This window comes from Trichomonas vaginalis, chromosome I, assembly GCF_026262505.1.
Source record: "Trichomonas vaginalis G3 chromosome I, whole genome shotgun sequence".
In the NCBI taxonomy this organism is placed as follows: domain Eukaryota; phylum Parabasalia; order Trichomonadida; family Trichomonadidae; genus Trichomonas; species Trichomonas vaginalis.
In genome coordinates this window covers 13,145,409-13,168,672 of record NC_067203.1, presented here as the reverse complement: position 1 = coordinate 13,168,672, position 23,264 = coordinate 13,145,409, and the positions used below count along the sequence as shown (strand labels likewise).

The 23,264-nt window shown below is 31.6% G+C and overlaps 13 protein-coding genes across 13 annotated transcripts; 9 read left to right on the top strand and 4 right to left on the bottom strand.

The window, feature by feature from the left end:
* Positions 1-268: 268 nt before the first annotated feature.
* Positions 269-793, bottom strand: TVAGG3_0978880 (tautomerase, MSAD family; the record flags this gene model as incomplete). The annotated part of the gene is made up of 1 exon (XM_001329065.2): positions 337-765. The coding sequence occupies one exon, from the start codon at positions 763-765 to the stop codon at positions 337-339; it is 429 nt and encodes a 142-aa protein (XP_001329100.1).
* Positions 794-1,162: 369 nt separating this feature from the next.
* Positions 1,163-2,694, bottom strand: TVAGG3_0978870 (glycoprotein endo-alpha-1,2-mannosidase-like family; the record flags this gene model as incomplete). Its single annotated transcript, XM_001329066.1, has 1 exon — positions 1,464-2,453. One exon carries the CDS (start codon positions 2,451-2,453, stop codon positions 1,464-1,466), a length of 990 nt encoding a protein of 329 aa, XP_001329101.1.
* A 210-nt stretch (positions 2,695-2,904) lies between these two features.
* On the top strand, positions 2,905-4,007 carry TVAGG3_0978860 (myeloid leukemia factor family; the record flags this gene model as incomplete). The annotated part of the gene is made up of 1 exon (XM_001329067.2): positions 2,905-3,702. One exon carries the CDS (start codon positions 2,905-2,907, stop codon positions 3,700-3,702), a length of 798 nt encoding a protein of 265 aa, XP_001329102.1.
* Positions 4,008-4,100: 93 nt separating this feature from the next.
* Positions 4,101-5,527, top strand: TVAGG3_0978850 (tubulin polyglutamylase TTLl4 family; the record flags this gene model as incomplete). Its single annotated transcript, XM_001329068.1, has 1 exon — positions 4,114-5,493. The coding sequence occupies one exon, from the start codon at positions 4,114-4,116 to the stop codon at positions 5,491-5,493; it is 1,380 nt and encodes a 459-aa protein (XP_001329103.1).
* Positions 5,528-7,437: 1,910 nt separating this feature from the next.
* On the top strand, positions 7,438-8,079 carry TVAGG3_0978830 (lung seven transmembrane receptor family; the record flags this gene model as incomplete). The annotated part of the gene is made up of 1 exon (XM_001329069.1): positions 7,438-8,079. One exon carries the CDS (start codon positions 7,438-7,440, stop codon positions 8,077-8,079), a length of 642 nt encoding a protein of 213 aa, XP_001329104.1.
* A 77-nt stretch (positions 8,080-8,156) lies between these two features.
* Positions 8,157-8,666, top strand: TVAGG3_0978840 (lung seven transmembrane receptor family; the record flags this gene model as incomplete). Its single annotated transcript, XM_001329070.1, has 1 exon — positions 8,157-8,666. The coding sequence occupies one exon, from the start codon at positions 8,157-8,159 to the stop codon at positions 8,664-8,666; it is 510 nt and encodes a 169-aa protein (XP_001329105.1).
* A 327-nt stretch (positions 8,667-8,993) lies between these two features.
* On the bottom strand, positions 8,994-10,636 carry TVAGG3_0978820 (uncharacterized protein; the record flags this gene model as incomplete). Its single annotated transcript, XM_001329071.2, has 1 exon — positions 9,245-10,603. One exon carries the CDS (start codon positions 10,601-10,603, stop codon positions 9,245-9,247), a length of 1,359 nt encoding a protein of 452 aa, XP_001329106.1.
* A 2,149-nt stretch (positions 10,637-12,785) lies between these two features.
* Positions 12,786-13,730, bottom strand: TVAGG3_0978810 (ankyrin repeat protein family; the record flags this gene model as incomplete). The annotated part of the gene is made up of 1 exon (XM_001329072.1): positions 13,287-13,658. The coding sequence occupies one exon, from the start codon at positions 13,656-13,658 to the stop codon at positions 13,287-13,289; it is 372 nt and encodes a 123-aa protein (XP_001329107.1).
* A 51-nt stretch (positions 13,731-13,781) lies between these two features.
* Positions 13,782-14,468, top strand: TVAGG3_0978800 (serine O-acetyltransferase protein; the record flags this gene model as incomplete). The annotated part of the gene is made up of 1 exon (XM_001329073.1): positions 13,788-14,399. One exon carries the CDS (start codon positions 13,788-13,790, stop codon positions 14,397-14,399), a length of 612 nt encoding a protein of 203 aa, XP_001329108.1.
* A 165-nt stretch (positions 14,469-14,633) lies between these two features.
* On the top strand, positions 14,634-15,742 carry TVAGG3_0978790 (phospholipase C/P1 nuclease family; the record flags this gene model as incomplete). The annotated part of the gene is made up of 1 exon (XM_001329074.2): positions 14,727-15,674. The coding sequence occupies one exon, from the start codon at positions 14,727-14,729 to the stop codon at positions 15,672-15,674; it is 948 nt and encodes a 315-aa protein (XP_001329109.2).
* A 184-nt stretch (positions 15,743-15,926) lies between these two features.
* On the top strand, positions 15,927-17,631 carry TVAGG3_0978780 (uncharacterized protein; the record flags this gene model as incomplete). The annotated part of the gene is made up of 1 exon (XM_001329075.1): positions 15,927-17,171. One exon carries the CDS (start codon positions 15,927-15,929, stop codon positions 17,169-17,171), a length of 1,245 nt encoding a protein of 414 aa, XP_001329110.1.
* A 98-nt stretch (positions 17,632-17,729) lies between these two features.
* On the top strand, positions 17,730-20,838 carry TVAGG3_0978770 (uncharacterized protein; the record flags this gene model as incomplete). The annotated part of the gene is made up of 1 exon (XM_001329076.1): positions 18,112-20,760. The coding sequence occupies one exon, from the start codon at positions 18,112-18,114 to the stop codon at positions 20,758-20,760; it is 2,649 nt and encodes an 882-aa protein (XP_001329111.1).
* Positions 20,839-21,300: 462 nt separating this feature from the next.
* Positions 21,301-22,883, top strand: TVAGG3_0978760 (multidrug resistance protein YPNP-related family; the record flags this gene model as incomplete). The annotated part of the gene is made up of 1 exon (XM_001329077.1): positions 21,322-22,812. The coding sequence occupies one exon, from the start codon at positions 21,322-21,324 to the stop codon at positions 22,810-22,812; it is 1,491 nt and encodes a 496-aa protein (XP_001329112.1).
* Between the last annotated feature and the right edge of the window lie 381 nt (positions 22,884-23,264).

Genomic DNA, 23,264 nt, shown 5'->3' with positions numbered 1-23,264 from the left:
ATATTCAAAAGGACATCTAAGAACTTACTTTTTTGCTTGTATTAATTTTCTATTTTTTCCCAATTTTTTTTTCGATTTGATATTTGAGTAAGAAAGGTGAACAATATTCGCTATAAAATATTAAGCTATATGACTTTTAATTGATTCTATTTCCCTTTCAATGATTGTTTTGAATATTTAAAATTTCATATTTCATATTTTGATATTCGAATAATATATCAATATATTTAAATCACAAAATTACTAAAATTATTTGCTAGTCTATGAAATCAGTACTATCTTAAATTTCCTGATAAAAATAAAAATTATTATTATTATTAATCAGCCGATTCATGTTTACTTAGCAGCTTCCATCTCTTTCAGCTTAGCGAGGAGATGTGGTGGAAGTTGAACTTCGCCATTGCCCCATGAGTAATCAGTAAGGCCGTTGTTCTCCTGCAGGAAGACGCAAATGTCATTTCCTGGAACTTCTGTTTGGTTAGCTGTAGCATAGCGGTGGATAGCCTTGAAAAGGTTTCTCTTGATCTCTGGTGTTCTTCCAGCAGCAGCGCAGATGTTGACAATTGTAAGGTTTTCACCATGCTGAACGCCAAGATATTCCTTTGGGAAGATGATGTTGCCTGGCTCGACTTCATCAATAATATGCCAGAAGTCTGCATCTGGAATCTTGAATTCCTCAACAAGGGCACGGTGAACTGCGTCGGAGATTGCAAGTTTTGTCTCACGCTTTAAGTCTTTGCGAATAGAAATGCGTACAACAGGCATTCTGTCACTTTTCACATCTTTTTTTGACACTTTTTTTCTAAGGATAAGTGGCCGTTCAACTCACAATGTAAACTGATCTCATTCTTTCCTACAAAAGATACTCCATCTGCATCATACTAAAATACAATGACAATATAAATTGAATCAATACGAACAAGCATCGTTTGAGAGAATACGATGAATCCTTTTCAGAAACAAAAGGCTCATTCACGATACCAAATATAATCAATATATGTAAAGACAAGCGATATTTGCATTTGTCAAAATGATTTCGTAGGTAATTCATTCTTTGTCTTGAAATAGCGCAAAAAATCCATTAAAATAATACATCAATACATTGACATAAGTTCAATTCAAATGTAATACTCTAAATAACAATTTTTTTGATGTGAAATGGTAAAACAACATCAAATCCTAAATATCTGAAATTATTAAGTTACATAGCAGCAAATAGAAAGGACAATTCATAAGCCGAAAATCATTTATCTTCAAAGTACTTTTGAAATTTGATTTTCTAAATTACTTTCAAGAGACATTTTCTGTTCGTATATCTATAGATTGAATAGTAAAATTGTTTTAATAGGGTAAACAAGTAATATTTATTAACAAATATAATTCTATAATTATAAAATGAAACTAACTGGCCAATATGCATTGGCATATTAATAGATTTAGTAGTAATTTCAATAACAAAGCAATTAAGCTTTCTTATCCTTGAAATCCTTGATTAATGATTTTGTTAATTCCAAATAATAATTTGGAGGCCCGCCCCATGTATTTTCGTTTGGCATATAGTCATCTCTTTCAACAATATTCTCTATTTGAGTTCCATGAGCCCAATCATTGAAAGAATTTATCAAAATAATTCTGGCTCCAGAATTAACTGCCTGTGTGAAAAGTTCTTTGTAATACTTACCGGATTTTCTTGAAATACTTGTACCAAAATATTCAAAACCAGGAGAAACCATTGGAATGAAGAGGAGACCACGTTCAACAGCATCTTTATGCATAAGGTCCCATGATGTATAGTTCGAATAAACTCCTTGAGTATTAATTCCGCAAAATCCGTTTTCAAGAGCATATCCAACCTGGCTGAATGACGTAAGACTAGTAATCATGAATAACTCGTTCTTGCGGTAATAAATAACGTTCTGAATGTCGTCGATATCATTTGGATCTTCGAAGAAAATGACTGGTTTCCCATCGAATTTAAGATAAATTTCATCACCACCGTAATTGGAAGCAATGTAATTAATATCTTTGTTGATAGAATGACGATCACGGCCATTATAGCTTATAACTTGAACAGCTACCGAAATTCCGATCTTTTTTGCTTGTTTTAAGATTATTTTAACGGAAGAATCAATGAAACCATTATCTATATGCTTTGGAACCCATGGAATAATAATTCCGTCGATTCCATGTCTTGCAATCATTCTCATATGCGTTTTTATTAATACTTTATCGTGTGATGAGTACAAACCCATTTGTGGAAATACTTTTGATGATATTTCGAAAGGAAGTTTTAATTTACTACTAGTATATCCACCGTAATCAAGATTCCAATCACCGTAATTTATTGCTTGACCATCTGTAGCTGGATTAGCAAAACCAGCTTTATAAATAACCCATACTTGTTTTTCGAAATGTGACATTGGAGGTTCAAGAACAAAAACATCACGAGCCATTAATAATCGATAGAACATCGCAATCTCAATAATAGCAACTGGCACAAATAAGCCATAGCTATATTTCGATCGCAGAAAATTACCAATAACTCTTCTCACCATTGTCACTTTTTTGATTTCCTTCATTGTGTAATTTGCTACAACATTTATCTACTAAATATCTCCTTCAATAAGGCATATTATGCAATTTTATCACCAGGATAACCCATATCAATGAAGAACATAGTCAGGAATTGCTTTGATGCAATTTTTTAGATTTATCTGACATTATATCTTACAATTTCAATAATTTACACGGAAATAATATTACATGAACGTTTAAATTTGATGTGATTTTGATTTAATTTTTATACCATATTCACGAGCAATATAATCTTAAATGAATTGAATTAAAATTTTGTAAATTGTTTTGAGAAAAATTTTGGTAAACATATTTTTTTTTTCAGCAATCATGTTTGATGACTGGTATAATGACCCTTTCTTCAATGAAAGACAGTCAAATCCGCATCGTGATATCTTCTCCCATATAAATGAAACCTTTAGAGAGTTTGACAGGCATATGGATAATATGATGCACCAAGCATTTGCTAATTTTGGCAGAATTCCGTTTGGAATCGAAGACGATCGTCAATCCAGATCACACCGCCATGAAATAGGCATGGATAATTCAAGAACTTCAACACGTCACACACCACAGGTTGAAGAAGTTGATGATTCTTCAGATTTTTCGCAATCAAGAGCATCGAGAGCACCACGTGTTGAAGAGCCAGATGATTTCTCACATTCTAGCCCCAAACCAAAGAAAGATTATTCCGTTGGAAAATATTCGAACACAAGATCGAATGATTTCAGCAGTCCATTTGGTGGAAATGGCCAATCTTACTACTACTGCTCATCTTCAGTTAGCTATTCTAATGGAGATGGAACTGTTAGCACGAAAAGAAAAGATATGGATTCAACTGGTAAGACTCATATGGCAGAAATGCGCAGAATGGGTGACAAAACAGTTGTTTACGATAGAAAGATTGATTCTGATGGAAAAACATATGATTCCAGAAAGATTCACGGAATGAACGAAGATGAAGTTGATTCATTCAACCAAAAGTGGGATTCACGTGTAAGAGAAGATCCTTTCTTAAACAGAAGTAACAGAAATGGCCTTGGTTACGCTCCAAGAAAGAATGACTCAAATGCTCTTGGATATGACTCAGGTCATCATAGCGGATCAAGACATGGCCATAGACACTAAAATTTAACCTTTTTCATCAATGTTTTTTAATTTTTATTCTTCATTTTTTCTTAATCAAAAAATTGCACCTTAGAACGGTAGTGATACTGATAAAATGCCGAATAAACCATTTTCTCATTATTCATTAACTATTTTTCATATATCTGTATGACTTCAATGTGAATTTAAGCAATAGCGCTTCATACATCTGATAACATTAATACAATCGGATTTTTCAAGCAATCCTAGGACTCACAAGTCATTGCTGGCTCCTTTTTTTAGTGACCACACATTATCTGACAAAAATAAACGATTTTCTTTATAAATCCTTCCAGCCAATTCAAATATTTTCATTTTATATTTATTCGTTATTCAAGATTTTAACTCAAAATTAAACGATGTCTATCGTTACACAACCAATTTCAGAACAGAATGAGTTCTGTTTATGATCAGGTGATGAAGAAGTACCCTTATCCGGTACAGTTTTTCAAGTTCTGCACACCTTTCGAATCAATTCCTCCACAACCATGCCAGGCAAATTATTTCAAAACTGGATACGCTGCCAGATTGATTCATTCAGTTTTGAGAAAGAGTGGATTCAAAGAAGTCCAAGATCTTGAAGATGCCAATGTTATCGTTGGCGGAAAACTTAGTAATGAAAATCTTGAATGTGAATATCTCACTCAGAGGACAAATCACTACGAAAATACTTTCGCTTTAGGTTCTAAGGCGGGTTATCATCACATTATGCGTGAACTCGAACAAAGGATTCATGAGATTCCTTCTTTCTACCCAGAAACATATCTTTTACCCGAGGAACGCGGTAAATTACTCGAAGCATTCCCATCTTCCCCACTTTGGATCCAAAAACCAGCAGGTGGATCTCGTGGAAACGGAATTAGTGTTATTGATGAGCCACCTAACCCATCAATCAAGCGTGTAGTTGTTCAGAAGTATCTTGACCATCCACTTTTGATCAACGGACTCAAATTCGATTTGAGATTTTACGTTCTTGTCACTTCTTTAGTTCCTCTCCGCATTTATGCATTCGATAATGGTCTTGTCAGACTTGCAACAGAACCATACGAAGAGAATCACGATTCTATTACAAACAAATCCGCACATCTTACAAACTTCTCAATCAACAAAGAGAATGAGAACTTTCACGTTACAAACGATCTTGCCGAAGATGGCAAAGGCAACAAATGGTCGCATCATCCATTCTGGCCATGGTTGAAAGAACAAGGTTTTGATTGTGACGAAATCCGCTCAAAGATCGAAGATGCTTTCGTTACATGCATCATGGCATCACGTGAAACATTCCGCCAGCAACCACGCCTCCGTGAGTCCTTCGAATTATTCGGATTTGACGTAATTCTTTCAAAAGAGGGTGATATCCATATCCTCGAAGTTAACGTATCACCAGCTCTTGGTACATCATCGAATCTCGACATGGCCATCAAAGCTCCTCTCGTTAAAGACTTGTTAAACGTCGCATTAATTCCACAACCGACAGAAACAGCCAATTTCATCGAGGAAAAGATGTTGAAGCGTGATGATGAAGACATATGTGCTGCAGTAAGCATCTGCGAATACGAAATCGCTCAAAAGAGACTTGGCGGATTCAGATGCATTTATCCAACACCAGAAAGAGTCACGAAACTGAAGAAATACATGGAGCATACAGAACCAGAAGACTTGGCTCTTGAGAAATGGATTACTTCCAATGATACAGAGAAAACAGAATATCTCACTGGCCTTTTACAGCATTTTAACGAGGCAGTGAAGAATTCTAAGGAAGGATCAAACTAACTTAACTTTTATATATTGTTATAAAGCTTATGGATTACTTTTATTTTCTTTCTTTAATTACTTATGTGTTCTCTTTTTTAAAAAGTTTTGATCTGAAAATAGTAAAGTCAATGAATTTAATATCTTATAAATGTTTTACAAGTTGCTTATTTTTTTATGATTCCATACAAGAATCAAATTATTTATAATTAAAATGGGTTTTTCTTGGACTATTCTCATTAAAACGTAATGGAAATGCCATACAAATTACAGTCATCTTGTGGTTTCAATAGGTTATGATATTGGTTTTTCAATTTGAGAAATGGCTTTCAACTACTACGTGGATTAATCATTTTAGAAATAGGTGAATGCTTCTAACAAGTAAAATCGAATATATTTGAAATTATTTTGGACTTTGTGATATTAAATCTTGATATTTGAGATGTGAAAGCCTTGATGCAATAGCAGCTTGAGTTTGAAGTATCATATAATCATTTGGAAGATTAAATTGAGGCATGGACAAATTAGATGATTTCCATACAGGTGTTTGATCATTAAATTCCTCACAAATCTTTAGAAAATCATTACGGGCAAGGTAATTAATATTTCTTCTTATGTTATATGATCGCCATACTTTCTGAATCTTAGTTGCAGCTGTTTTTTCATCCATGTTTACGACTATAAAATTAATAAACCGACACGAATATTCAAAATATTGCAATATTCTGATTTTACAAAGATGATCCATAGACACTATATAAGCTTCAAATGACAAAGCATTTTTAAAGGTCCCTCTTAGATCATCTGATGTTTCAAAAAATCAAAGCAGTTGATTAGTTTGAGAGCATCATTTCATTAATAAAAACTATTAAAGCATATAAGTTGATCTCAAAAATCCAATTTTAAAAATATTTTCTCGTAATTTTAGCTTTCTGATTATCAAATATCATCCAGTTTTTGACCAAATTTTCTAAATATCTGATGAATTAATTTTTTATAATAAGATGCAAAAAATAAAGTATAATGAAATAGAATTCATTAAATACGCATTACATATATAACTTTTCTTATCGTTAGGGCAAAAATATCTTTCATTTTCCATAAATCTAACTTGAATTCCAAAGAATTTTTCTCCTTTATAAGAATTCGTTACAAATATTGTAGGATATCTATAAGCTTGCCAAAATTGATTATTATCATTCGAAACAACAGTTTTTGAACATATAAAGACTCTTTCTAAATTAGTTTTATGAAAAAGCCCTGTTTCAGGGTAAATAATATTAACTGGTAATATAATTGTATGCAAACTCATGCAGTCATGAAAGGAATAATTGCTTATACTTATTGAAATTCCTTCTTCAAAAATGAGTATTTCTAGTTTTAACATTGTTGATAATGAAAAATTTTCCATAAACTTGACTGATCTAGGAATCATCAATTCAGTTACACTCGTGTTCCAAAACGAGTCCAAAGAAATATATTCAAGAGTCTTCGGAATTGCAATTGATGTAATAAAGGTGCATTTTTTAAACGCATATTTCGATGTCTTAACAACTTTATAAGATTTGCCTTCGTTATAAGCGAAACTTGGAATGACGACTTTCCCTTTGATAGAATATCCTTCAATTGGAGCATTAGCAAATTGGTTATTAGATATCCCAATTTGACATGTATAATCATCAATTGTTTCAAAATTATATTGTTGATATTGAAATCGAAGGATCATTCATCAAGTTTCACTCATTATTATGAATTTTTTAGGGCGGATTTACATATTCCTATTGAATAAAGTGTATTTCCTTTCAATTTATTTATTATTTATTGATGTTTTTTATATTTCTCGAATTTTATTTTTTCAGAACTACAAGAAAGTCAACTCAACTCGAGAATCTCTTCCCATCTTTCTCTTTCCAGAAAGATGGTATGTTTTCAGTCAATCTAAGTTCTCAAGTTATATCAAAATTTATGCTTTTAATGCCATCATTCAAAGAATTGCATCAAATCAGGCTCAGTAACTTTTCTATTACAGATCCATGTGATAAATTAGGTCACATTTCGAATATTAATCATACTTTCGAATTTCAGAAAACAGACGAATACCAAGAGTGGAAATACCTCTTTAATTTTCCGGCTACAGTGAAGCCAATTCTAGTATTATGTAACCCCCAGAATCCACGACCAACATATACTCTCAGTATCAACTACACAAATCCGAATGCACTTCTAGATCTCCGATGGATTCCATCATTAATTATTAAACCAGTCGCAATATCGTTATTTGCGCTCGTATTTCTATTCATGTTCTTTAATATCTTCAAATTCCAAAAGAACGCATCTCGATACAATATCTTAGTTATGGTAAGTACGCTTTTTATTCTCCTTTACACAATATTTTCATATTTACAGCTCAATCACGATTATTATTCAGATAAACACACTCCTTTCCGCGAACTCTCAATTACAAGCTACTTCGTTGGCCGTGTGCTGATATTTATGGCAGTTTTGCTCGGTTCAAACGGCTGGGAAATCATAAATACAGAATATTCAAAGATGTACATTTTAAGACCGCTGTTCTCTCTATTATACTATTTGCGTCATCAGCTCTGAATGCTAATGTTTATCTTGCGAATTACGCTTTCGCATTTCTCATTTTTGTCATTTTAATTTTAATTATTTTGACAAAAATGATAATTGTCAATATAAACGGTGTTGAACTCGAAATCAAAGGTCATCTCTATGTCATCCATGAAAGAGGCATAGATCCTTCAACGACACCTGTTTTTAAGCAATTTGTTACTTATCATAGATATAAGACAGTTATTCTTATTTATATTCATTTTGTATTTGCAAATACATTGATTAGTTGCATTGCCGATGAAATTCCTTATTGGCTTTCAGATTTAATCAATGATTTCGCTGATCTCTTCATTTCCTTTGCATCAGCCATTCTTTTCGTATCAATAAAGAATGTATCATCAGGGTACTCCAATATCGATGCACAGTCTGTATATCTTGAAGATATACAAGAACTTGGAATCGAAAATGACGTATTCCAAAACCATAATTTAACGAAATGGGAAGATGGAATGGAGCTTCCTCTCAAACCACAACTGATCAATAAATCTAATGAGCATGAATCTTCCGAAGGACATCCTCAAAATGTTGATGGAGAGTTTGATACATCCATGTTATGATATATTAATAAAAAACTTCTGTCTATTTGTTTTATTAATCCACATAACAAAAAACTTGCCATTGCATTTCGATTTTTAATATAGGTAGTTTTTGGTAGGGTTAATCATAATCTTATTCCCATATTTGAGTATTGCTACAGTATTATTCAAATTAACAAACTTGATTTTAAATAGAATAATTCGGGCGAATAACGGAAAACACAATAATAATTCCCATTAAGATAGCTGCCAATTAGGGTAATAAATTAAGTTGTATACTAGTAAATTCTTTCATATCTGGCATGTCGAGCAGAAAGGAAGCAATCAGTAACCCTAGGAATAAAAAAAGGAAGAGCGTCATTTTTTATCCTGAGTATATTGTTTCTCCTCTATCTCTACGATAAATCAACAGAGATCAAAACAGACTCAATTTGAATGGAACTTGCCTACAACTAAATTTCCAATTCATTTAATCATTTTCATGATGCAAATATTCTGAGCAAAACATTCTGGCACAGAAAAGAACAAGAAGAAACATTATAAAATAATACAATTTAGAAATAACAATAAACAATACAAATAATACATTTGGAGAAATTCTATTTATCAGCTTCATTTTCAAAGTCTGACATTAGATGCGCGTTATGCAGCAATAATCTAACGTTGACTGTTTGAAGAAGTCTGATATATGTATCACAAAATAGGGATGGCTGCTCTTCAACTATTTCAGCAAGACGATTATGCAGCAAAATAAAGGAAGATGCTAAAAATGTTCGAACAAACTGAGGAATCGATGGTGATGAAAGACCAGCTGTCATAAGAAGCACAGAATTTTCCATGTCCCTACCTTTTATGAAGAGAGATCCAACTTCGTCAATAAGAAAATTAAAATTTTCCAAATTAGCACTAGAAATCATTTCATGAGTAGAAGGTGACGACAACATTATTAACTGCAACGTATCATCAAACAAGGATGATAAAATTCCCGATGTTTTTGAATAATAAGAATCAAATAAAGAAAAAATAATAGAACTTGCTTGATCAGCAGATATATTATCACCAGATTGAGTATAGAACATATCTTCACCTGCAGATCCAGCCAAAAGGCAATTCGTAAATAATGTCACAACATGAGACATACTTGGGATATAATCATCAGTACAGAAGTTATTTAAGAAGAAGGCAAGTAAAGCATTAAAAGCTATACCTTCCCCGCCTTCTATTGTGAAAATTTTCTTTTGTAAATCATTTTTTGATGTTTCAATGAATTTTTTAAGTGTAACATTGGCTTCTACTTTGCCAGTAAGAACTGGATCTAATTGGGCTTTAAGTTTTGAGTATTCTTCAAAGCGCCACTCTTGAATTCCTAAAATTCTTCTCCATAACTCAATTGTAAAGGCTGGAGATACATCAAGTTCACTGACTGAGTATCCATTTATAACTTTGCCATTACTAAATACTTTATCATAGTTATTTTCGTCAATATCTATGATTTGTAATTCTGAGATTGATTCTCGAATGAGTTCATTAGTAATTCCATCAGCCGTATGTGAAAATTTCACTTCTGCAAGAGGTGTTGAGTTAGATCTAACAGCTTGATATAAAATTCCGCGAGATCGATTTGGATTTGGAGTTTTAGGAAGAATTGAAAATATTCTATGATTTCCTGGAGCTGGTTTAAGTCGATAATATTGCTGAAAATAACTCCATATACTTGATACTGCAGTTTCATTTTCTAATTTAAATTTTCTTTTTATGTTTTGACCTTTTAATTCCATTAAAAGAGGATCAGCATCATCAAATTCGATTGTTTGCAGTTGAGATAATGAATCAATTAAAATTGTTTTGCGATCTTGATTTAAAAACGTAATTAAAACTTCATTATTCTTTGCGCTAAGTGAGATATGACCATTTACAATGACTCTATTGCCAAAATCCATTTGCAAAGGCCATTCCATCACTTTAAAAATCTCGAAAGTCTTCCTAAAAAGCCAAATTTTATTTGATTGAATATTTTTGAGAACTTTCAAATCCTTGAAGTGGGGAGAATGTCTATTTCGAAAAAAAATAATAATCTTTCGGTCTATTTCGAAAATAATCGTCCCGATCACGACGATAGAGGGCGAAATTATTAAAGATTGCATTTTGAAGTGAATGAATATATGCATAGATCATAACTCGTCTAGGCCGAGGTAAATATATAGTAAAGAAAGTGTTCAAGTTCTTATATAAAATCATAATTTCATTATATATGATATGTATTGATGATTGTTTGGAGACTTACTAAACATATTCTATATATCATAATTTTATATTGAAAAATCCTATAAAATGACAATTTGTAAGTTTTCATTATATTAATCATGGTAAAGAAGTTTTTATGGGATTATGACCCTGTAATCTCTCTATTATTCTGATAAATAAGTATGCTGAAGTGAATATATGAAAAATAAATCACAAAATAATAATAATAAAAATAAATTTTTAGTCATAATAAGTAAGAAAGTAATAGCACTATATTTGTTTATCGTAGCAGTGATCTGGATCACTAGTATTAGAACGATTTTAACAAAAAAAATGTAAAATTTCTGAAAATCGAATTTTTTAAAGTAGTTGCCTGGCAAAATATATCTGTAGTGTAATGCGAGCATAAAGGAAGCTGATAATGAGAATATTTTAAAAAGATATTTTGAATCTGTAAAAAACTTTGAAATTCATTTATTGATTGTACATTTGAGTTATACGTTGTTTGGTTATTCGAAATTTATAAAAGATTTCATTTTCGTTAATTTATGAATCAAAATATTGTAATAATGGAGAATTTCGTTTGAATTTCGTATTGAATGTAGATTGCAATTGTAATGTTGATAAAATGATGTATAATTTGCTTAATTTGAGAGAGTTTGTAATAATAATCGAGAAATATGAATTTTGAATGATTAAATAGAGACGAGTTCATCAATGTAATCTGTTTCGAATCAGTATTTGATGTTCCCGTTCTCAACTTTAGCTGTTAATGAATACGTTAGCAGCATTCAACCAAATTTATTCACTATAAATGAAAAGAAAAAGTAGTAATTGATGATATATGAAAGAGTTACATTGATCATTCTTGCTAATTCCTCATTATTTTTAAAATATTGACATTATTTTATATTTTCACTTAAAAATAAGTAAATTCATTACAACTTAACGTAAAAATAACTATTGAAATAGTAAAAACGTGATTTAATGATGTGAAATTTCCAAAGTTTTTTCAAAAAATAAAAAATAAATTCAAAAATTGTTAAAAAATCTATGAAAATCATAAATCTAAAATTATTTTGGAATTTTTGAGTAAGTAGATCAAGTTTAATATTTGTATATAATGTTATTTCTGCGAAAATTTATGATTTTTCTCAAAAATTTGTAATCAATTTTGATAGATATTACCTTTTAAGATAAACCACTTATATATCGTAGCAAGTGACTAATTTTAAAGATAAATTCACATATATATCTCTTATAAAATCAACAGCTTTATTCAAATTTTAAATTCTTGACAATTTTAGATGAATGATTGGCCAAAATTGTTAATTTATAACGTAACACAATCATTACTGGTGAAGCATTCTGTCTAATAATCGATTTATTGATATTTTTTGAAATATGAGACAAAAAACTGTTTTTTCACAAATTGTGCATATACACACTCATAGACATTACTATTTAAATGATATACCACAGCTATTTACCTAATATCTTAATCAATTTATGCAATTGTGATTTAACTCGATTTATATCGAATTTTAATCATTGAATAGATTTAGATTTCCTTAATAAAATTCAGATCATCCATTATATTAATGATATGCTAAATATTTCATAATAATAAAAAAAATTAAGAGAATTATCACATTTTATTATTGTGAATCATCACCTTAAACTATGCATTTATTAAAGGCCTCGTTGCAAACACAAATAATAATTGATAATATTTTTTATATTAAATACAATATATTTGGGCTAAACAACAGCGTTATTGTTATATTCTCGTATATGTTAGCACAAATAATATATTGTTATCTTATAAACACAATATTTTTTTTTAGAATTAAATAAGCATAATACTTTTTATGTATTAACACAATAGCACAGTTACAAAACGTTAGTATTAGTATTAGGCTATCTGATTATATGTGAAAATAGTGAGAAATATCATAATTTGTCTTGCAATCTTCTAATTAATCTCATAAAAAAGCATAACATAGTATTTTTATTATATAAATAGATTGCAAATAGTATGCTTTAGTAGCGCCTAAAAAGCTAAGGATCTAAAATAACTCTATGGTGGAGAATTATGCATTTTAATGTCTATCGTCGTGATCGGAACGATTATTTTCGAAATAGGCCGAAAGACGATTATTTTTTTCGAAATAGACATTCTCCCCCTTGAAGTGCATCCTTAAGTTGCATTATGTACGCTGATCACCCCTTGTGTCTTCTTCCAGAAATCTTTTTAGACTTTGAAACAGTGAAAAGATAGAATATGTTATGCTAATTTGACAATTATTCATAAATATCAGTTCAATCGTAGATATAAAGTATATCTCAAAGTGTTAAAAATTGGATAGTTGTTAACTAAGATAATGAGCCTTTAAATCAAATTGATAATAAATAGTTTTTCACTGAATCTTTTGCGATATCAAGAGCAGTCTTTCCACCTTTATTCTTTGCATCTTTGTCAGCACCAACAGAGATAAGATATTCAACAACTTCAAGATGACCATTTTCTGAAGCTTCAATGAGTGGAGTATATCCATTAAAATTTTTTGCTTCTTTATCAGCTCCGACGGAGATAAGATATTTAACAACTTCAAGATGACCTTCTTTTGATGCATTAATGAGTGCAGTAAACCCAAATTTATTCTTCGCTTCTTTATCAGCACCAATAGAGATAAGATATTCAACAACTTCAAAATGACCTTCTTTTGATGCATAAATGAGTGGCTCTTCTAACGATTTTACTTGCATACAATTACCATTCTCTATAAGAGATTTAATAAGTTCGAGATTTCCTTCTATGCATGCTTTAGTAAGGAGATCTTTTGATGATATTTAATAAATTGAGAGGAAAATAATCGTTTTGAATTCTCCAAAATTATGTTATCACATATTTCACATTCATCCTTTTTAAGATTCTTTTCAAAAACACCAACAGAACAAGATTTAATGCTTTCTGGAGAGCTTTATGATTCAAAAGATCCGGAATTACGTTCATTGAGGACAACTGCTAGAAATTTATGCATAGATTATAATAAAACATGGCCATACGAAAAAGAAAAACGCAAACAAATTCTAAAATCATTATTTAAAGACGACACAGATGTTTACATTGAACCTCCATTCAAATGCGACTATGGAAGTAACATTAAACTCGGCAAAGGAATTGTAATGAACTACAATTGCACCATTCTTGATGCGTGCAAAGTAGAAATCGGTGACAGTGTTTTAATTGCACCTAATGTTTCAATTTTCACATCAAAGCACCCTATCGATGGAACTTTGAGAAAGAGCAAAGAGTTTGTATCCCCAATCAAGATTGGAAACAATGTTTGGATTGGTGGAAGTTCAACAATTTGTCCAGGCGTTTCTATTGGAGAAAACAGTGTCATTGGGGCAGGATCAGTTGTTACTAAAGATATTCCGGCTAATTCTGTTGCAGTTGGAAATCCTGCTCGAGTTATTAAGAAGATTGAAGTTATGAACGAGTAATATGATACTATTATGAAGTTTTTATACTAGCTTTAGAATTTATGTTTTAAAACATCTTATTATTGATCAATAATTTACGTATTTTTTATTATTTTTTTTTAATGAGATTCAATTTAAGATCAAATAAGATTAAAAGGTACTTGTTTTATCTCTAATCTAAGTATTTATTCTTGATTTATGTGGAAAATACCATCTCTCTTTTATTTAGGATGTGTTGCATTTATCAGCGATCTCATATTACAAACTACTAACAGTTACATCCTTCAATTATCAGATATTTCGTAGTCACCTTTTACCAATAAAAAAAGATAAAAAGGTGACAAAACGATGATTTTGCTTCTTTTTTCGTTTTGTAGATGCTGGACAGACCAAATGCTTGCAATTGCTGGTGAAGTTGGTCTCGAACAATTTGGTTTCTCCTTGCAAAAGAAACTAAATTCTGTTTTTCAGAACGCAGGAGACGATTTCACAAGAGTTTCTCAAGCAGCTGCATGGTTATACTACGCAGAGCGTCCTCCATTCAATATTCCATCATTCAATCACTGGCACTTCTACTCTCAGCCAATAAATCCAAACAATTTATCAATTGAAACTCATATTGACGTTGATAACTTAAAAGATAACTTTGATTCTATCAGAAAGTCAGTCAGAGGAGGAAAGGTATCACGAACATGGCCTTTTGCCTTCTTGATGAAGCTTTATTTAACAGGAATGTGCGATATCTACTCACCTCTTCATGTTTCTGAGCTATTCAACGAACAATTTCCAAACGGAGACAGAAATGGGCGTGATTTCTATGTGAAATACAACGGAAATTTCATTTCGTTATATGACCTTTGGGAAACAGGCTGCGGCTACTTTGATAGTCAGGTAGACTTTACAAGTGAAGATGATTGGAAAAAGATCGACAAACTTACAAATGAACTCTCTTTGGCTTTCACATCCGAAGATTGGCCTTCAACTTTGAGTGTTACGCAAGTTATAGAAGGAAACTACAACTACACGCGAGATACTGTTTATAACGGCCTTGTAAACGGTTCTGAAGTTTCCAAAGAGTATATAACTACTTGCCAAAACTACGCGCAAGATATTGTCATTCTCGCAGGCAAGAGAATCGCAACAGACCTTGCAAATTTGAATATCATTGAAATCGCAAAACAAATTCCTTATGCTAACGCGATTCGCTCATCAGAAGTAGCCGCATGGTCTATTTTGTTCATATTTACACCCTTCGCTGCACTCCTTATATGGAAGAAGCATTTTTCTACTAAGTAATTTTTTAAATTATATTAAAAAAGAAATTCTATATACTATTACCAAATATACTACATTTTTAACACAATTAGTTCACATAACCAAGTGTTAAATGACTTTGAAACAAAAGGATTTCTTGATATGAGTATACTGGGGTATATTCTGATCAAAACTAAGTTTCTTTGATACAAAAAATTAGTTTATTATTAATCTTAACTCTTTACCTCGATTATTTGTTTTAGAAATGTGATATGAAAGTAAGAAAAAAATACAATGGATTCTTTTAAGAAGGCAAATGAGCAGACTCTTGAATTATCAAGTGCGAAAAAGAGGTTAGCCGAGCTTAAAAAGGAAAATTCCGATCTTCTCGATCAAATTGAAGATCTAGAAGATCAAATTGTCAATCAAAAATCGAATAATCAATTTTTAATGAACGATTTAACAATTTGCTCGTCATCGGCCGACTCTATTAGTGTTGCCCCACAATTATTAGATCCATCGAAAGACGAAGTTACAGAACTTTTACAAGAACATCAAATTCTTCTTATGAACCGACAAAAAACTACAGCAGTTAAAGAACAAACCATGGATGAGAATTATAAGAAGATTCTTCCTAACTTAGAGCAAGATTATTTGAATTTATTACAAGAAGAAGCAATGTACAACAAGAAATTAAACAACTCCTATTATAAAAGACATGAATGGAATATTCTACAAAAGACAACATCAAAACACGTCGCATTTCTTAACGAGCAACAGAAAGATCGACAAAGAGAAAATGTACAGATGAATCAGCTTCTAACTAAGGCCAAAAAGGCATATGATGAATTACTTAACCGAAAAGATGTCATTTTGGATGATCAAAGGAACCAATTAGCAAAAACCATTCGTGCAAAGCAAAACCAAATTACACAGCTCGAAGGAAAGATCGCATCAGTCCTTAAGAGTATTTTCCTGATCAAGCAGAACACAGACAGAGCTGAAAGCCAAAAAAGATTTAATGATCTTGACGAAAAACGAAAAGCTGATTGGTCTGCAGAGAAGCAGAACCTCCAGTCGCAATTATCAGAAGCAAAGAAGAGGTTAGCAGATGTCAGAAAAGAACATATGACAAGAACAAAAGGAAATATGGAACAAATTAAGGAACTTAACGATACTCTTTCGAAATCAGACCAAGATACTTACGGATACATCCTTCGCTGCTATTCTGGCAAGGAAATCGATCCAAGTGTCGTAAATGACCAATCAATCTCAAAAATGTGGGAACAAATCAACCAACCGAGACAGGAATTGGCAATTCTTATGAAAGAAAATGCTCAAAAGGAAAGGAAATTAGCAAAAATGAGAAAATCTCTGAATGTTCAAATTCAACAATTCAGAGAAACAGAATTACGTAATGCAAAAGAGGCTGCAGAGTCTGAAGAGCAATTTAACAAACTCGAAGCCAAACTTTTGCAAAAAATTAAAGCAACAAAGATAATGATTGCTCAAAACAAGTTTAAAAGCGGAAAAGTTTAAATAACGCGAATAGTTTATTTTTAATATTTGCTAAATTTGATTTTAAAATAAAAATTGTGGAATTCTTTTTCTTATTTAAAAAAATTATCGAAAAAATATGTCAGAGAAACTCTCAGTTAATGTATCCGGACAGATATGTTCTTGCACAGTAAAGAACTCATCGGATATCTTCGACAAGTTTGCATTTCCTGAATTGTTTATGGATTAATGCAAGGATCCCGTGCAAATTTAGATAAAATCACGTAATGGAATTACTCAATTGATATTATATTTTATGCACCACTACCTTCTCAGTTAATTGTTGCAATATATGTTGAAAATGCATTTGAGGTAAAGGATGTGTAATTTCAAGGATAAATGTACATACATATTCCGCAGAAAATCATACTGTTCCGCATTCATAACTTGAACGCGGAATTATAAACGATATGAGTGTCATATGCACTGTTAATAGTCGGTATGCGTCATTTTTGGAGATGTTACATGTGCATCTCTTCCGGAAAGACACAATGTTCTGCAATTTTGAACCTGATTGCGGAACTTTGACCGGCAAGAGTGTATTATGCATTCTTGTCAATGAGATTTGTTTTCGAAAGCTTTTAATCGTCATAATAATATAGCTTTTCATTTTTCTTCGAAGAGAGAAGATTTGAGTGAGGTTGACTATTCTACTTTTACTAGACAGAACATCAGTGAAGTTCTGAACAGGCTTAAGAAGAATAGGACATCGCTTGAACAGACGCTAAATATTATCAAAAGCTTATTATTAACATCAAATGAAACAGAGTTTATAATTTCGAAGCTAGATGATATATTACCGTTATCTCAAACTGATTTTGAATTCTTATTCCCTGCTTTTAAACATCTTGCCATTAAAGATAGTTCAAATGCAAAAATATTACTACAATTATTAATTCAATTTGATTTAAATGAGACTTACATGGATGAGCCATACGAATTAGGCATGATTCTTGCACAATTGGTCGAAAAAGACGACATTCCAAATTTAATAACTTTTCTTTTATTAACTTTAAACAGCAAAAAGCCACCACAACTATACGATACATTATCAAGTTTACTCTCTAATAACAAAGATAAACAGATTTATCTCACTTTCGAAGATCGAATTCGACCTCATTTATCATTTTTCTTCAGCCAAATCGAGAAAATAAGAAATTGGTCTTTCTTCGAGTTTTACATGATTATCATCTCAATATCACGTCCTTCCCTACGCGTAAAAATATCACAATTATTCTGGGATTGTTTAATAACTGGAAAAGTGACAACAGATGACATTTGTCACTTCATTTCTGAGCATGACATCTTTTCACATTTATTTACTAATATTTCCTTGTTTGTTGACATCCTTATGACCACGCCTCCATCATTTATTTCTCTTTCTTCAACTCCTAGAATATCAAACATTATTTTACAAGTTTTGAAAGTTTACAATGAATATTGTGAATCATTTATCGAACAAATATTGTCATACGCAATGAACGGTTCTAAATTTAGTTCATCAGCGTCACTTTTAACCTTAATTTCAACAGATAAAACAATTTTGTCAAAAACAGTTTTACAAATTGACGATATTTTGACAGAATCTGCCGCAGTGTCAATTCCTTGTTTACAAACTATTTGTTACATCATTGCACGATCATGTCCGATAGAAGTCACTTCACCTCTCTATATTTCAATTCAAAAACGTCTTTTGCATCATTCCCAGATATTGATTCAAGCAGGAATATCTTTGGCTTTCAATTTTGCAAGAATTTACAAAAGTGAAGTGACAGAAATTATGACATGGGTGTTTAAAAGTGTCAATGATAATTTTCTTGGTTTGAAACCATCAATTCTTTTATCTGTCGTTGATATGATATATACACTTAATTTAGACGAAATTTTTTTAGAAGAAATCATCACTTTTTGTTTAAATTTGATACATGATTTGAAAGTTTTAGTTTCTGTTCAATGGAAAAAGGATTATTTGATGCAGAGAACAAAAGAAACAATTCAACAGAAATATGGAATAAAACTTGATACAATTTCAACACAACAACAAGGTGAACTGGTCGGTGAACTGATCATGATGATACACAAATTAAAAAACAAAAACCCTGGAAACGAAAAACTAAATAATAATGATGTTTTATCGTTTATGAATGATATAAAATCAATTGGATTTATTTTACCGGATAAATTATTCTCGGAAAACAAACATCTGTCGTACGCAGAAATGAAACAACTCATGGTAATAAGATCTGCAATTATTCCTATTGTTTGTACAACAAAAGACGATAGAATTAATCGTCAACCGTTTATAGATATTTTATTTTCTATCAATAGCTTTTACAAAAGCCCAATGAACACAACTAAGAGATGGTTTAAGGATTTGCATCCCGAGATAACGCAATACTCCCCTTCTTTTGTTTTTCATTGTATTCAAACAGAAAATTTTCAATTTCCTCGTGACACTTTTTTTGTTTCAGAAATTTTTAATAGTTTATATGATATTTTCATTGATGATTTGCATGAGCAAAGGTTCTTCTTTGATAATAGATTTACATTTGTAAGAGAGGATTTGGAGAAAGAAATTCCAAGAAAAATTTTGGAAATTTGCGAAAATTTAATTAATTTGACAAAAGATCTGGATAGATCAAAAGACCAATATTATATCATAAATTATACTCAAATTGTATGCAATGGACTTGATTTTGTTACTTTTTGTGTGATATCAGGTCGAGATTTTGAAATCGACTATGTAAATGACATTTATCCAATGATTAATAGTTCATACGATGTAGGAATTACATCAAGACTTATTGTATTAGGCTTCCAAATGAATTTAGACAAGAGAATTGTTTTTAATTCGATCAATGACATCAAACTCACCAATTTCGTATCAGATCTCATGACACATCCAATTATTTATCCATATGGTATTCAAAACTTTGAAGAAATTGTAAATACGAAGCAGCCAAACTCAAATTGGAGATTTTTACTTTTGTTGACTTTGTTGACTGAGAATTTTGATGAATTTTATGATAAATTCTACACTTACATCGATCAGATCCATGATAAACTTTTACCACCTTATTTTGCAGTGACTTTGTCTGATATCTTATCTTTTAAAATGTCACTTTTTCCAGGAAGAGTTGCAAGTTTGTCACTTTTATCGTTTGAAATTTTGAAATTGATTTTTACTGATGATTTGATAATTTTTGAGACAATGACTAGATTGATCGATTCCCTTGTCGCGATACAAGATACATCAGAACCGTCAGAACAAATCGGCCAAGTTTGGGCGTTTTTATCTGGAACACTTAGAAGTTTGAAGAGTTCTTCTTTTAATGGAAAGAAATTTAGATTCTTAAAACGTCTAAATGTTGCATGCCAACAGATTAAAAGACCTGAAAATGCAACATTTCAGATTGTTGAAGAAAGTGATGGCAAAAATGATGATTTATTCCATTTCTCAAGCGATTCCAGCAGTGACAGTGAATTTGCATCTGATGAAGAAGATAAAGGTGATGAATCAAGTGAGGACATATCAGAAAAATCATCTTATTCAAGTCCTCCTTCAGATTAATTATTATTTTTTTATTTATTATTATAGAAATAAAATTTGTTTTGTATTCTTGCTTATTAAATAAAGGATCATATCCAGTATATCCAATAAAAATTTGAACAATTTCGAATTATTATTTATCTCCTATACAATATCATTCATGCTGGTTGCTCTCAAAGGCTTGGACGATATTCAAAGGATTGAAACATCGTTTTCTTAGAATCAAACAATAGACTAGATCAAATGAAAATTGAGAACTTTTTGGGAAAGAATTTGAGAGTGAGAATTGGGAAAAGATTCCCAAACAATGGGTTGAAAGAAATCCAGAAAGAGTATAACTTAAGCTGCTGTGTATATACTGTGGAGAATTTTTAATTACTACAAATGAAAATAGCGATTGTTTCAAAATGTGAAAGATTTCCCAGCGGTTTTTCAACTCAAAGAGTATTATGTTCGTACGCTCTAATCACATCAAATTATGTAGAAAATTGCGGCGGCTATTATTCTTTTCAAACTGATTTTTTCAATATTATTGCGATAAAAGTAACTAATTTTATAAGAGTTTAATCGAGAGAGAAAAAAATGACAGAATCAGTTGATACATTGTATACTCGTACTAGGGACGAGACAGACAATGCATACAACAGTTTTGGTCGTCGATCTTCATTCGTTACAATTCTTTTACAATCCGGAGGCCCTTTCTTAGCGGAAGTTGTAGGCGCCTCATATGCGATTATGGATACATTCTGGATATCAAAGTTTTTGCACGAAGATGGTAACGCTGCAATGACTTTTGCTTCATTAATGGATGCAATTTGCCGAGCATTCGGAATGTTTGTATGCACGGCAGCATCATCAAAACTTGCATATCTCAGAGGAGAAAATAAATATCAAGATATTCCCCAAGTATTTGCTGATTTATTTAAATTTTCGATTTTACTTGGCCTTTTAGCTCCAGCGATCCTTTTACCCGTCATCAAGCCATTACTTAACTTCTTCAACATGGAAGGAACAATTCGTGCAAATTGCAAAGAATACTTAACCTATTCTATTAGCGGCACAATAGTTACTACATTAAACCTATTTCTATGCGGTTGTCTTCAAGCGGAAGGTAGATCGCTTATGTATGGCGTAAATCAGATGACATCTTTTATTCTCAACATGGCCGTCTTCGATCCTCTAATGATTGGTGTCCTCAACCTTGGAATGCGTGGTGCTGCTATTTCTACCATTCTTTCTGATGGAATTCCTTTGATTATTTTTGGCATTTTATTTGTTTTTAAGCGACTCGATACAAAATGCTCTATTACAAACGTTTTCACATTCAAGTGTTCGCCACATACATGGGAAGCCATCAAAGTTGGCTTTACTCAGTTCATTTCTCACGTCTGCTTCAGTCTTCCATCATTCTTCAGTCGTAAATGGCTGGAAATTGGTGCTTCTAAGCAGAGTAATCCAACTACGGTCCTTGCAGCCCTCAATCCTGTGATGAGATTTTGGTATATTCCTGGTTCATACGCTGTAGCGCTCAGTATTGGTATCTTGCCTTGCTTGAGCTATTCATTAGGTCGTCGCGATAAGAAGAGAGTCAGAAGTCTCTTTTTCACTGGATTATTCATGTCAATTACATGGTGTGGCGTTATTGAGGTCTTAATGTTCTTTTTCAGACGCTACTATGCCAAAATGTTTAGCAAGGAAACAGAATTTCTCGATATTACCGCCAAAATGCTCTTAATAACTTATATTTGCTGCACAGTCATGGGTGTTGAGATGATCTGCGCTTCATTTATTCAATCAATGAAGTATGCATTGCTTGCAACAATCCTAAGCATTCTTACAAGGTTCGTTCCTGTTCCAATGTTTGGTGCGATTTTCTTCTATACAAACAAGGCCAGGAATATATATGTAACTCTCAGAATGTATCCTGCAGCTGGTGTATTTTCATGTTTTGTTGGTTTACTGTTTGTGATTTATCCGTTTTGCAGACTTAGCAAGATTCAGGATCCACAAATGTCTCAACCTTTGCTACAAGAGAAAGAGCATAATGTGGGAGAAAATAGATATACAGAATAACTTATATTTTTATATTTTTGTTTTTCCATTTCAATAAATTTTCAGCATATATAAAAATATTTTTCGCCGTCTTTAATATTAATCAAGTTAGCTATCTAAATTTCATATTTTTGTGACATAATTTTCATCATTTACGATTGAAATTTTTAATTATTTTTAAACTAATAGCATGTATCAATTTGTGTTATATTATACTGTGGATTGATCCATTTAAATCTCCGAAAATTCCATGATCAAATAATTTCAAAATCAAATCAGGTTCAAAATTCGATTTTAAGCGGTTATTTTTGTTTCTAATCATATGAGATATCATAAGCAATTATAAAAAGAAAGGCACGAAAAGTGACATTAGGCACTCACAAAAAATACCTCCCATTATCCAAATTTGTGAACATTATCATGCGGAAGAGCAAAGTAAAAATGCCCCTCGGCATATTAAGAACGTATCATAT